Source organism: Nuphar pumila, chromosome 17 (genome assembly GCF_984573655.1).
Source record: "Nuphar pumila chromosome 17, dmNupPumi1.hap1.1, whole genome shotgun sequence".
NCBI lineage: Eukaryota > Viridiplantae > Streptophyta > Magnoliopsida > Nymphaeales > Nymphaeaceae > Nuphar > Nuphar pumila.
This window is the reverse complement of record NC_143265.1, coordinates 27,077,501-27,092,457: the sequence shown is the minus strand read 5'-3', so window position 1 is coordinate 27,092,457 and position 14,957 is coordinate 27,077,501. Positions and strand designations below refer to the sequence as shown.

At 37.8% G+C, this 14,957-nt stretch overlaps 1 protein-coding gene across 2 annotated transcripts in view; it reads left to right on the top strand.

Annotated features, from left to right (window-relative positions):
- Positions 1 to 14,957, top strand: part of OEP37 (chloroplast outer envelope protein 37) — a 45,120-nt gene that overhangs the window by 28,367 nt on the left and 1,796 nt on the right. For both annotated transcript variants that reach the window (XM_089992757.1, XM_089992756.1), the window contains exons 2-4: positions 14,145 to 14,234; positions 14,347 to 14,517; positions 14,620 to 14,714. In XM_089992757.1, coding sequence (XP_089848883.1) covers positions 14,145 to 14,234; positions 14,347 to 14,517; positions 14,620 to 14,714 — 356 coding nt within the window. The remainder of the gene's footprint in view (positions 1 to 14,144; positions 14,235 to 14,346; positions 14,518 to 14,619; positions 14,715 to 14,957) is intronic.

Below are 14,957 nucleotides of genomic sequence, written 5' to 3'. Positions count from 1 at the left end.
GACACTTCTTACGTCGCTTCCGAGACGCTTCCCGAATCGGTCCTAAGTGGTCCCACACTTCCCCGCTTCCTAAAATTTTGAAAGTGCCTCTCTTCCCGCTCCCGCTTCCCGTATCGCTTCCCGCTTCCTCAACTGGCAACCATGGTTAAAACCCCAATTTTCAGTGTCACTCTTGCCCCGACAGGGACAAAAACCATTTCTTGAATCATTTTGTTCATTTTATCAAAATTATCACTTTTTAAACTGGTACAACTATCAATCGTGGTCCAATACCTAAAATCCTTCATCCAAGGTTTGCATTTCACATGACATTCTATATCATTTTCATCATTTTTTATCATTTTTCATCATTTCATGCCATTTCATTACATTTAATCTCATTTTGAGATCCAGAACTCCAATTTTGAAAATTCCAATCTAGATTCAAATTTTAAAGCTTTTCGAAATCAATTTCAAACCCTGGGTTTTCAAATTGACATTTTTACCCCCAGGACTCTAAATTTAGAAATATTTTCCCAAGAAAACAATCTGGATTTCTTTCAAACTTGATTTTCAAATTTTCAAATTGGATCTGCCTTGTGAAGGAGTATAAAATTCCAAAATTTGAGTTTTATTTCAAAATTGCCAAAATCTTTCATTTAGTCCAAAATTCTTTTTGAAATTTTTTATAAAATCATTTCAAAATGAATTTCAAAATCGTGTGTGGGCCTATGCCAAGGTGGCGCCACACATTTCTTTTATTCCTTTCAAAATAACGTGTGGGCCCACTCCAAGGTGGCGCCACACTCAAAGCTTTTAAAAAAAATAAAAATAGTAAAAAAGTTCTTTTCTTTTTCCTTATTGCTTATTCATTTTTTTTATTTCTTTTATTTTAAACTAGAGAAGGGAGTGGACCCCACAAGGGGGTCGACCCCCTCTCTCTCTCCACTTTCCTTTCTTCCCCCTCTCTCTCTTCCCTTCTTTCCATTCTTTTTCACCTTCTTTCTTTCCTTTCTTTTCTTTTCCCTCTCTTTTCCTTTCCTTCTCTTCTTTTCTTTCTTATCTTCCTTCTTTTCTTTCCCTTTTCTTTCCTTTCTTCCTTCTCCCTTTCTCCTTGTCGCCAGCCCCTTCCTTTTCTTTTCTTACTTTCTTCTCCCTTTTCCTCTTTCCTTTTCTTCTTTCCTCTCTTCATTCCTTCTTCTCTTCTTTTCTTTCCTTTTTTCTTTCCCTCCTTTCTTCCTCTCTTCTTATTGCCTCCTCCTCTTTCTAATCCTCTAAGCACTTACACGGCTGGGGCATCTCTCTTTGCTAACTCTCACACCCTCTCAACCCTAACAAGATCTCTCTCCTCTCCAACTCTCGTTCTCTCCCTCTCATTCACGCCCAACCTTTGGCTTCAGCCCCATCTCCTTCCTTGACAGCACCTTGGCTTCAGCCCCATCTCTAGCCACAACACTACCTCCAGCCTCCTTCAGCAGCTGCAACCTCTTCCATCACAGCTCCTTCAGCCCCATCTTCAGCAAGTTCAGCTCCTCCAGCCGGCAGCAACCTTTCTTTAGCCCTGCTGCACCCCCTTCAATCGGCGCCATCATCTTCAACCTCCATTACCGCCCTCCTTCAATCGATCTTAGCCATCCCAAGGAGACGCCCAAAAGGATCTCCTCTCAGCAGCTCTACCCTCTTTCTCTTTCCCTCACATACCTCCTTCTAGCAAAAGCTTCAAGTTCCTCCCCCCTCCATTGTAGCCATTCCAGCTGGTGCAAGCAAGGTCTTCCTTCAAGGTAAAATCCTCATCCTTACCCTTGATTTCGTTAAACTCAAGGGCGATCGTGATGCAATAAGGTTTCTCGTGTAATGCTCTCATGAATGTAGTTTGAAACCAGTTCAAAAGTTGGGCTTACATGGCTGGAAAACCTTATTTGTGAATCTAAAAAAAAAGAGAAAACATGAAGCATTGATTGTTCTTGTTAATGCTACGTAGAGGAAGGGATCCATCCAATGGATGGATCGGATCCCTCCTTTCAATAGCCAATATCAAAGAAATGCATTATACCTCCCTGATATTTTTGTTTTATTATCTTCCATATAGGTTCATTTTATTATTTAAATAATTATTTTATTCATATGGTATAGTTTTATTAGTATTTTGTTTAGAGTCTTTAGGTTTGATTCTAGGCGTGCTGTCCAATCAACATTTCATGTAGAAATTTTCTTTTGTAAATCCTGAAAATTTTATGATGATTATGTTTGTTTGTCTATGATCTCCTGCAAAAAACTCGGATTGATTTGAGGTTTGCAGCCCTATCTTAAAAATAGAAAACCGGATCGGGTTTTCAGTCCTGTGAAAATGCCGAGCATACTTGTAGCAGAATTGTTAATTCGGGATATCCCTCATGGGAAATCCGATTAAGAATCCGAAAAACACAGTGTATTCAAAGAGGGATCCAGGATTTTATGGGATTTTATGAGAATTTTTTGCCATTGTCTGCTACCTTGAATAAATCTGTTTCTCCATACCCTTCTGTAGCATCTATTACAGGTCGCTAGAGCCTTTGATCGACTTAGATCGATCGTGGCTCTTCGATCTGTAAGTCGGATGTTCGGTCTGTCAAAAGAGGAATTGATCCTCATGATATCCTCTATCATTTCTCAGAATTTTAGGAGTTAGATTTTTATTTTTCTAGATTTTAAAAGTTTACTTGTCGATTCCCTGTTATTATAATTTCTTTAGATTTAGACCTCTGTTAATCTAGTGTGTCCTCTGCAACCATAGATCAAAATGCAAAACTGTAAAAAGAGGATATGCTCTTCTGTTTGTCTGCAATTCCCCTTTAAAATTTTAGGAATTTTGGTTAATGTTTACTATTTTCCCCTTAATTTTTATGAAAGCCTGTCAGTTTGCCATCAATTTTAAACTCACCGGATTCCGATCGATATTGCCAGAGTTGTAATTCTCCGACCGTAGGTCGAATCCTAAATCTATAAAAGGCAAAAATCATTGTCTAACTGTCTACTGTCACATTGTAAAATTTGGTGAATTTCTATGGTAAGTTAGTACCCAAAATCAGGTTGTCATTAGGGCAGGAATAGGCATGTAGGCAAAATCATGCATTTTAGTTTTTTTTGTTAATTTTCATATTGAAATAATGCCAAAAAAATTGATTTTATTATTTTATTCCATTTTTACAGTCAATATAATCGTCCATGCCAAATTTGGTTTGATTCTGAGTTCAATTGCTATGTGTATTAGTCAAATTATCAAAAGAAAGGTTTAATTCGCGCGAAATTTAGGCGAAATTTAATGTCTTGGTGATATTTTTGCAATTTTAGGGTTTTAGCATGCATATAATCATATCATATCATCTTATGTTTAATTTTATCTTTATTTGCATTCATTTAAATTTTAAAATTCTCATTTTTACAAAATTTCTTTCTGAAAACCTTGATTTTAAGGCCATAGTCTTGCTATCAGGGGCATTTTGGTCATTTTTTACCTCAAATTTGAATTTTCAATCTTTATTTTCAAATTTTCATGCATTAGCATTATTTATTTCTTATATTTATATCAGGGAGGTATGAATTTGGTTTATATCCGGATAAAATCCGATAATTTCTTGATATTGTCAGATAAATCCAGAAAAACCTACATATTTGTGCTAACTCATTTTCTAGTTTTGCAGGGATATTCAGAAGGAAGATTTTATTTTATTTTCTTTTATTTCATTGATGTAAAAACAAATGTAATATTGGAATAAGAGTTTACATTTCTGCATAGAATAGAGTGCATTGCATATAGTTTGCTTTCATAAAATTTCAGTATTTGATGAATGACAATTCATGCACATTTTTGAAATCCACTATGGTTGACACGAATGACACGTGCACGAGCTTTTAGGGAGTTAACAAACTCGGTGTAATTCGTATCTATGGCCATAGTCAGAATACGAATGAGACCCAGATTTGTCATCTTCGTATAAGCCATATTCAGCCTACACTCTTAGGCTATTTTGAAATCCACTGCATTTCTCAAATGATTTTCTCAAATTCCTTAGAAAATATTATTTGAAGTTACATTCATTCATATTGGTTAATTCGCATCATGAAAGCATTTCAAAGGGCCAAATTCTCTTTTATTGATTTATTTCACTAAGAAATCTATTTTCTCAGAAAGAATATTCAGATTATTCCAAAAATCGATTTTCTCAAAAATATTTGAAATACCACTGAAATTGGTTTTCTTAGATTTCTCAAATCTTTTTTAGGGGTCGATTTTCATTTCAAAAGGTAAGCTTCAAAGTAATTCATGATTTTCCAGGGAATATCTTTTCTAAACCCTTTTCAAACATCAGAAGCAAACATCATCTTTTCAAAATGTGCATCTTTCAAAAATTTCATAGCACATGCCTGATTCTCTGTGCATTTATGAAATAGAGCATAATTTATATATTTGAGCCTAGCTAAGCACACCTTGATCCTTGGTTCAATTACCCCTGGTAAAGGTGCCAGGAATGGTTGAACCTCGTACCGACATGTGAATCCCATTCTACGGATTTTTTTCGCAAATTTTCAAAAAAGGAGACGAGTTATTTTCAAAAATCATTTTCAAAACTTTGGTCAAGTTTGACTCGCAGAATCGTTTCTCTCTCTCTCTCGCAAAAATTTTGCGATGATAACAATGTTGCTGTGAAAACAAGTCTGAACAATAGTTAACCAATATTTTGCATGTCACCTTGTGTTGAGATGATGCAACCTTGAATCCCGATGGTGTATGAAAGAAAACCAAATGGACCAACAGGAAAATTGATTAAGGAAGAAGGTGTGAGGTCACGATTCCAAGAGAATAAGAATGACAAAACGAGAGAGCAATATTAAATCAATATGGAAGAAACCCAAATAGGGTAACGAGAATAACAATTAAGAAAGAAAAGATGAGATCACGATTTCAAAAGAAGGTCACGATTTCAAGAGAATAACAATGACAAAACCGATTGGAATTACAACTTTACTGAAACACAAATCAGAATCAAGAGAAGAAAAGAAAGAGAAGGAAACATGGATAGAATAGATGAGAAGAAAAGAAGAATAAGAAAGCAAGAATATATATTACCTTAGAAAGAAGCAGAAATATCAATCTCGATGTTCTTAAAGAGATCACAAACACCAAACCCTCTGATACTATGAAAGAATTTGAGACATCCAAAGTTCTGTCACACGCGAAGAGTAGAGGACACCAAGGAGAGGAGAAGTTGCTGTAGAAACCCATGATTCCTCAACATAGGAATCAACACATAAGCCTTCATTATATGTTATAACTAATACAAAGTTTAGGGTACTAAAATACCCTTTTACAACATAACTAAATTAAAAGAAGACCATTAATGAGAGTGCGTCAGCCCTGTACAAAATAACTTAATAAAACATGGGTCGGATCCAGACCTGGTTTGGACCCAAATATAAACATGACTTCTTTTCAGTACTTACCGGTGTAAATGTAGCAACCGACTTCTACTCGGTAAAATATTTGTATCTCTTTCGTTCGAAGGAGTTTTTATGAATAGTTTGCAGCGTTGGAAAGCTAACGAAATTTCGCATATTCTATGAAAGTTTAAGCTCTGTTCTTAGACTGTGTACAAAGCTGTGACAGTCGGAACAACATAGCAGATATAAGCCTACGCAGGTCCTGAACTGACTATGGATTGATTAAGCAATGCATGCAATGAATGCATGGTATGAGTCTATGTTTTTAAATGCTAAATGAACATGCAGGTTCAACCTATAATGTTGTGCTTCTGCAGATGCTAAGTGCTTAAAGAGGCATGACATGAAAAGACTCAATTTCACATGCTTATGATTGAATGCTCACTGCTATTGAAGTGCATGTGTTGTGCATTATGTTGTTTATGTGATTGTGTATGGATGCATATGGTTAATCATGATCAATGCGTATAAATGAATGCTTACATGATTGTCATGTGTTCCAAATTGTATACGTGGCATAAAAGCATCTCTACTATTGATTACTGCATCTATGAGTCCAAATTGGTGGCCTAAATCTTAGATTAGATTCGTTCTGTATGTGCATGGATAAATAATAGGATTAATGGATTAAAAAGAATAGTCATGTTAACATTAATTCTATTATGTTTACAATAAGAGGGTAAACAGTATTTTCGACTTCATAAAATATGTTTTGAGCAGAGAAGGTTGCTCCTCCCTAGCCACGAAGATAGGAAAATCCTCCGTATTAGTTGCGAGGTGGTAGGTTAAGGAACTCACGAGTGAAGTCTGACGCATCAAGATAGAGGTGTTGGAAGCTCTCTCTCGACTAGGTTGTTCCTCACACAGGACTGGTGAAAGGTGCTCGACAAGGACAAAGTCGTAAATTGTTTGAATATATCCTTTTGAGCCATGGTCCTGATCCAGATATTGCCTGAGTAGTACTCACAGGGCTAAGAAGTGAAAACCTTAATTGTTTGTGCATTTAGTTAAGCATGACATGCATCACGTAAAAAAAACTTAAATAAAGGCAATTAAATCACTTATGCAAAAGAGATTTTCTGTCCTACAATGGTAAGTGCATGCATGTTTATCTGTTCATGCATAAGATAATAATTATTTAGGAATGATATTCTTGTGATGTACTGCGATGATATGCATACTCGAATCTGCTCATGCATAAAATATCTCTGTTAGAATGGCCGGCCCACTCGATCTTGTTAGACACGTGAGAATGAGGCGTGAGAGAGAGAGATAGCTGCGACAGCAAAGGCGGACTTCAATAATGAAGTCGTGCCCTACTTTATGTTTCTATATACATATACAAAACAGTAACTGGGTTGGACCAAGTATTTGGATCCATACCCAGACATAAAGTTACAAGTTACATTGGAGCACCGACCCACACTGGAAAACCCGATCCAGTTTATGATACAGTCTTAATACCCTCCCTCAAGTTGTGCATGGTCCTGTACCATGGACAACTTGCCTTTGAGATACCAAAACCGCGCACTCGTAAGTCCTTTGGTAAGTAGATCAACAACTTGATCTTCTGTTGGTACATAGACTGGAATAACTTCTTTGTCCTCCACCTTCTGTCGGACAAAATGTTGATCGATCTCTATGTGCTTCGTTCGACCATGATGGATAGGATTGAAAGCAATTTGAATGGCACTTTGATTATCGCAAAACAGATTCGCAACCTTCACTTTTTCTCCTATATCTGTTAATAAATGTCTTAACCATGTAACTTCGGCAGTGGCAGAGGCCATGGATCGGTACTCAGCTTCTGTACTTGAACGCGCAACAACACTTTGCTTCCGACTACTCCATGCTATTAAGTTTTCATCAACATACACACAATACCCAGAGACTGACTTTCTATCGTCTGGATCTCCTGCCCAATCTGCATCTGCATACACTTCTAGTGGTCTATGTTCTCCTTTTGCCTTTGATTGACGATAAACAAGCCCATCTCCAAGAGTACCCTTCAAGTACCGAAGAATTCTTTTAACTGCATTCATGTGTTCTGTACGTGGATCGTGCATGAACTGAGAGACTTGATTCACTGCATATACAATATCCGGCCTCGTAAAAGTAAGATATTGAAGCATCCCAACTAAGCGACGATAATATTTCGGGTCCTCATAGATCTCCCCATCTTGAGCACTGAGTTTATGGTTTAACACGCTAGGAGTATTCAATGGCTTGCAGTTCTTCATTCTTGACTTCTCCAGAAGATCCAGAGCGTACTTGTGTTGGGTCAACAAGAGGCTAGTATTTTGTCGATCCACTTCAACCCCCAAGAAATATCGTAGGACACCCAGGTCCTTCATCTTGAACTTCTGATTCAATAGGATCTTTGTAGCCTCTATATGCTTGCAAGAACTTCCTGTAATAATAATGTCATCTACATATATGAGAAGTAAGGTGTTGACCTGATGTTCTCGAAAAATGAACAATGAATGATCAAGTTGAGAACGGACAAATCCAAATCGTTGTACTTCAATGGAGAAACTGTCAAACCATGACCGAGATGCTTGTTTTAGTCCATAAATGGCTCGTCGCAACCTGCAAACATGTGTCTCAGGATTGTTTTCTGCATAACCAAGAGGCTGCTCCATGTAAACTTCCTCCTTTAGATCGCCATGTAAGAATGCATTTTTAACATCAAGTTGACTTAGAGACCATCCATGCTGAACCGCCAAGGGTAACACAAGTCGAATGGTTCCCATTTTTACAACTGGACTAAAGGTCTCGTCATAGTCTTCTCCATATGCTTGTGTGAAGCCTTTAGCGACTAGTCTTGCCTTATATCTTTCAATGGATCCGTCAGGTTTGTACTTAATTTTATATACCCACTTAGACCCTACAACATTCTTATCCGGAGGCCTAGGAACTATTTCCCAGGTCCTACATTCATGCAAGGCTCCCATTTCTTCATTCATAGCATCTGCCCATTTTGATGACAAGGAGGCTTGGGAGAAATCGATGGGTTCTTGTTTTTCAACCTGTGCAACGAATAACTGCATTTCTGTGGAAAAATTCTCATAGCTTACCCATCTTTCAATAGGGTGTCTGTTCCTTTCTGAACGTCTGACATGCTCAGTTATGTGGGGTGTGTCCCTTCTTCTGACATACACTGCCCCTTTGAATCTTCTGCCATCTGGACGAGTAGTACCTGATGTCAAGGTTTCTTCTGTGATGGGAGGCACAATAGATCCCTGAGCAACTGTCAACACGTTCCCACTAGGTTCTGCATTGGTTTCCATGGGCTCACACTCATCCATCACTGTGTGACATGGAGCAGAGTTATCCATTTCTAGCTGATCAAATAATTTATTCGCTAGCCACGGCTAATAGCTTTCTTCCTCCTTAGTAACCCTTGCTTCTTTGTTCAAGATCTGAACATTGTTCTCATCAAAGACGACGTTTCGTGAGATTTTAATGCGTCGAGTGTCTGGATCATAGCATCGATATCCTTTATACTCTTCAGCATACCCAACAAACCTGCATCTACAAGCTTTATCCTGAAATTTGTTACGTTGGGAACTGTCAATGTGAACATAGCATACACATCCAAACACTCATAGTTGACTGTATTGAGGTTGGGTACCAAACAACACGAAATAAGGAGTCAAATTATTCAACATTTTCATCGGTAAACGATTTATTACATAAACCGCAGAGTGGAAAGCTTCTGTCCAAAGGCTTAAAGGAATATGAGTGTCATGGAGCATACTTAGGGCACTTTCAACAATATGACGATGTTTTCTTTCCGCGACCCCATTTTGTTGTGGTGTGTGTGGGCAAGATATTCTACGCCTTATCCCGTTGTTTTGAAGAAATTCAGTAAATTCCTTTGATAGATACTCTCCCCCTCCGTCACACTGGAATTGTTGAATACTTGTCGAGAATTGATTGACAACAAGAGCATGAAATAAACGAAAGAATTTGAATACCTCAGACTTGTATTTCATAAAATAAATCCAAGTATATTTGGAATAACTATCAATGAATGTGACATAGTAGCGACTACCAGACAAAGAGGGTTGTGGAGCAGGTCCCCAAACATCAGAATGAATAAGTTCAAAAGGAAAAGAAGCTCTTTCATTTATTGAATTGAAGGGAAGTACATGACTCTTACACAACTGACAACTAGAACAAAGAAAACCATCAACCTTATTATGCGGACTTGATCTTGAAATAAGACCACTTGACACAAGTTTCTCAAGAGAAGAATTATTACAATGACCCAAACGACAATGCCAAATATTTGGCTTATTGTGCGAAGACAAACTCAAACAATCCTTAGATGAATCCAATTTGAATGGTTGACCAATTGACGATTTTGATCCAGCTCTACGAATAAGTGAAGAAGTCTCTTTGAGGATATACATATTTCCCTTTCGCTCTCCCTCAACGAGCGTCTTCTTCGTGAGTGGATCCTTGACACAGACAGAAGGAGTAAATTCGACGCAAGAATGAATGTCATCAACCAATTTAGAAACAGAAATGATATTTTTGACAATATTAGGGGAATGAAAAACATTGGACAATTTTAGGGAACCATCAGAAAGAGGAATATTCACGTTTCCAGTGTAAGTTATTGGATGGAGAGCTCCATCTCCAGTTTTAATACTTGCATTTCCATGATAAGGGATAGGTTTCAAAATCTTACCAATATCACCTGTCACGTGGGCTGCAGCTCCAGAATCAATATACCAAGTTCCCTGATCACCCTGTTTGAAATTCAATCCTGACAAAGCTGATATTAAAAGACTCTTGACATTGTCCTCATCCCATTGAGTTCCTCCAGCTTTTCCCTTGCTTGACGATCCTGTGACATTCATTTTCCCTTTGTTTTGCGGGTTGTGCCAACAATTTGCCTTGATATATCCCTTTTTGTTGCACAAATAGCAAGTTGGAATATTTTTGAAATTGTGATTTCCCGAAAAACTACCTGACGACATGCTAGGCGTGGGAAACAATCCACGCCACCCTTGATTATTTCTTATCTGTCCATGTCCTCCTCGGAAGTGGCCACGTCCTCTCCCTGAATTTATCCCTGTAAACAATCCTTCTTGGCTTCCTGAATTGTTGCCTACATCTTCTCCTTTAATGGAAATTTCATATTGTAGTAATTTTGCCCGAAGATCCTCAAAGTTAGGAAGTGAAGGAACACACAAGAGAGATGTTACCAACATATGATATTCTGATCCAAGCCCGTTTAGCGCTTGTTGAACTTTGTCCTTATCAGAAATCACACAACCCACCATAGCCAATTGATCTGTGATGATCTTCACCTTGTTCATATACTCTGTAACAGTCATGCTTTCTTTTTTTAGGAGTTGAAACTCCCTCTTCAAATGCATAATTCTTGCCTCTGAGATTTGAGAATAGGTCTTCGCAAGTTGTTCCCACAGCTCCATTGCTGAGCACTCATCTGGAATACCTACAAGAACCTCTTGCGAAAGAGTAGAGGTAATTTAGGCTACAACAGCTTGATCTCGTTTTCTCCAAGTGGTGAATTCAAGATTTCGAATCAATTTGTTAGAAGTCTCTCCCTTATCGTCCACAATTTCCTGCACAATAAATTCTGATGGTGCAGAGATCGTTCCATCTAGGTGGCCATAGAGATCGAGGCTCTTAATGAAAGGCAGTATTTGCCTCTTCCAGGTTAAATAGTTATTGTTATTCAGTTTGTCTGATATAAGTTGTCCTAGAAAACTAGATGGCAGGGTAACAGAATCCATGAAAACTGAACTATAAAGTTGCTGACTGCTGACAAACACTTAATGAATGACTTTAGATCTGAAATAAATTCAGACCAGATTAAATCAAGAATAAAGAATAAAGGAATAGGTATTTTAGATCTTGAAGGAATGACCAGAAATCAAGAATAAAGGAGTGAAATTGGATCGGGAAGAAATAAAAAAATCTGATTCGCTTCAGATCTGAAGTGAACTCAGATCTAACCGTGACAAACGAAGGAACAACAGTAACTAAGAAAACAGATCTGATCTTTGGATTAGATCTGATCTTCAGATCTGACCGTGACAGACGAAGGAACAACAATAACTAAGAAAACAGATCTGATCTTTGGATTAGATCTGATCTTGATTTCAGACTGGAATGAAAGAGGATGCAGACAGAAATAGAAAATGGAAAAGGAGGTAGATTGAAGAACCTGAAAGGAGAAACACCTGGGACGTTGATCTCGCTGGATAGCCCTAGACGGAACAGCACCTGCAGTGTCGATCTTGCTAGACACGCCCTTCGGAGTCGATTCACTGTGCAGAAGCCTGCTCTGATACCATGTTAGAATGGCCCACTCGATCTTGTTAGACACGTGAGAATGAGGCGTGAGAGAGAGAGATAGCTGCGGCAGCAAAGGGGGACTTCAATAATGAAGTCGTGCCCTACTTTATGTTTATATATACATATACAAAACAGTAACTGGGTTGGACCAAGTATTTGGATCCATACCCAGACATAAAGTTACAAGTTACATTGGAGCACCGACCCACACTGGAAAACCCGATCCAGTTTATGATACAGTCTTAATAATCTCTTGGCTTTTTAAATATAATTCTGTCATGTAACTATTATAACATGTATACTTAAATTGTGTCTCATGTATATTGGTTTCAGTGTACCTGTATTGGTAACCTGTACCAAGCTTTCACGAGTTTGACCCGTTTTATGGGATTTCAGGTGAAATCTATGTCACACGGACTCGGCTTCAAGGTCGATGCACCCGCGTCGACACGCACCGACACGGGTGCGGCTCAGACTCGGTCAACCCGACCCTGGGTGCGGAAAACGCACCCAGGGTCATTTTGGTTCATTTTTTGGATTTTTTTTAATTTTTTTGGGCTACAGAATTAAAAAAAAAAATTCTTAGGGGGGGGGGTGGACTGTGCTGTGCACACACAGACTGTGCTGTGCACACACAGACTGTGCTGTGCACAGTCTTTGTTATATATATATATATATATATAGCCGAGTCCCCGTGTCCAAAAATTTTAAAATCACGCCGCACCTGCACCCATGTGACATAGGGTGAAATATGATATATAGCTCAAAGTTGCCAGTCGAGGAAGCGGGAGTGAGAAGCGATTCGAGAAGCGAAAGCGGTAAGCAAGGCACTTTCAAAATTTTAGGAAGCGGGAATTGTGGGATGACTTAGAAGCGAAAAAAAAATCATCTTGAAAGCGACCTAGGAAGCGAACCGGAAACAACATAGGAAGCGAGGGGGAAGCAAAAAAATAAAAATACAAAATAAAAAAATAAAAAATGGGAAAGCGAGCTTCCCGTAAATGAAAAGCGCACTTCCCCTAAATGGGAAGCGTGCTTCATAATATTTTTTTGCGCTTCCCAGCACGTTTCGGAAGTGCGATGTTTCGCGCTTCCGAAATGCGCTTCAGAGAAGTGCACTTCTCCATTCCCTATGGCGCTTCTGGTAACTCTGGTATAGCTATGGAGCGGATATGGGATGCTCGGGCGGCGTTGAGAGCCAGTCTTTTCCTTTCCCGAGAATAGTTTTTGAAACACATTTATTGTTGTTTTGGATTAAAAATAATCTGATATGTCAAATTATTGAAACTGAATTAAATTTTAATAGTGAATGTTATTCGCATTTTAATTCAGTTATAATGATTGATCGTACTGTAACTCGCCCAAAATGTTTAACCCAAAGAAAATGGTTGTTTTTATTGTTTTTAAAAGATTTTTTTTAAAAAAAATTTCGAGTTGAAACTCTATAGATCAGCAACTGACTATAAATACGAGCACAAACTCTAAAAAAAAAATCCTCAAAATATCCATGAACATATTCTTCATGAGTCTGCTAATTGCAACATCCTTGACTTTCATAACTGTGACCATTATAACGTTAGTCATATATGTCACATAATGGTTTGGAATAAGAGGTTGTAGGATGAAAATGCTGTATTTTTATATATTTATTAAAATGAGCTGTGCAAGCTTCCATTTCTACAAGAATCTTTTGTAAATATCCATTTAGTCTTACATGAATTTGAAACAACATTGGGTCTCCAAATTAACAATAGTTAATCTTTATTTATCACTTTTTTGAACCGTGATGGAAATCATTTGTTATTTGGAAAAGTGATCTTGTCAACTTGGTGACCAATGCCTTAGAGGAAAGTGGGAGGCAGATCTTATCAAGAAAAAAATTCTGGACCTTCTATTTCAATTTCAGTGGGTTTGTGTGTACTTAGTGGACCAAAGTTGTAATAATGTAGCCAGGAGACTTGTTAATCTGTCTATCATTGGTAGAGAATGCCTGTGGAAAGGAAAACCTCTGGATTGGTTTCTGGATGTTGCTGTGTTGTAATGTTTGTATTAATTATTAATTAATGAACCAGTAGGGGTTTAACCTAAACACAGCTTGCTTGTCGAGAAAAAAAAAAGAAAACGGCTCAAGCACTGCTTGTTCTTTGGTCTTCTGAAGGCATAAGGTTCTCTATCTCATTTTAAAGCATAAGTATCTCAGTCTTTATTTTGCATATTAATTCTGTTTATTTTGTGTTTGCTATTTTTCCATGGAGTGGCTCAACATTTGGTGCTGTATAACATGTCCTATTTCACATTTTTCCATGTATATTGTGAACTTTCAGTAATAGACTTCATTTACGTTTCAGTCTCGACAAGGAGATGTTCAGTTGGTTGCTGCTATGCCTGATCCCTCGTATAAAATTGAGCTGGCATCTGCTGTTCCTTTTGCTGGTTTGGTAAGTGGACTGCTATATGGAGGGACACTATTGTATATTGACTTTGTATATATGGTGCATCTTATATTTGATAACAATGAATGACATACCAGCATCTCGCCTCTTATTGCAGCCAAGAGCAGCCCTGAAATTTCCACATGGAGAAATTCGAGTCGAAGAAAACGAAGATGAAGAAGTGAAGCGAGCATTGTCTCTTAGTGGGATATTAAGAGGCAATGTTCTAAAGGGGGTTTGCACTGCACAATTCAAGGATGAAGATTTGAATATGAGATACTCATACAAGGCAACCAATTACATATGCCAATTAATGGATGTTATTTTTCTTGATATTATTTTCGATCTTATTCATCGTTAACTTTCATTTTCATTTTATTTGCATTGACAGGATGAAGAAGTGACATTCATTCCAAGCTTGTCTTTGCCTTCTAATGTGCTGTCCTTTGCTTTTAAGCGTCGATTTGGTCCATCAGACAAATTAAGGTGTTTTACAACTACTTGGTTCATTTACAATATATCTATGCTTTATTCTTCATCAGTAGTCAAGGTTACTGATGTTTTTGTGAGAAGCTTCAAAAGCATATTGGCATGTTATATTTTTGCATCATTGAGTTTGAAAATGTATTTGAAATTTTGAAGTTTTGTCCTTCATGAATTTCATGGTTGGTTATAGGAAAAGGCTTAGTATACTGCATTAAGTATTTCCTTGTGGACATTTGATGGCTT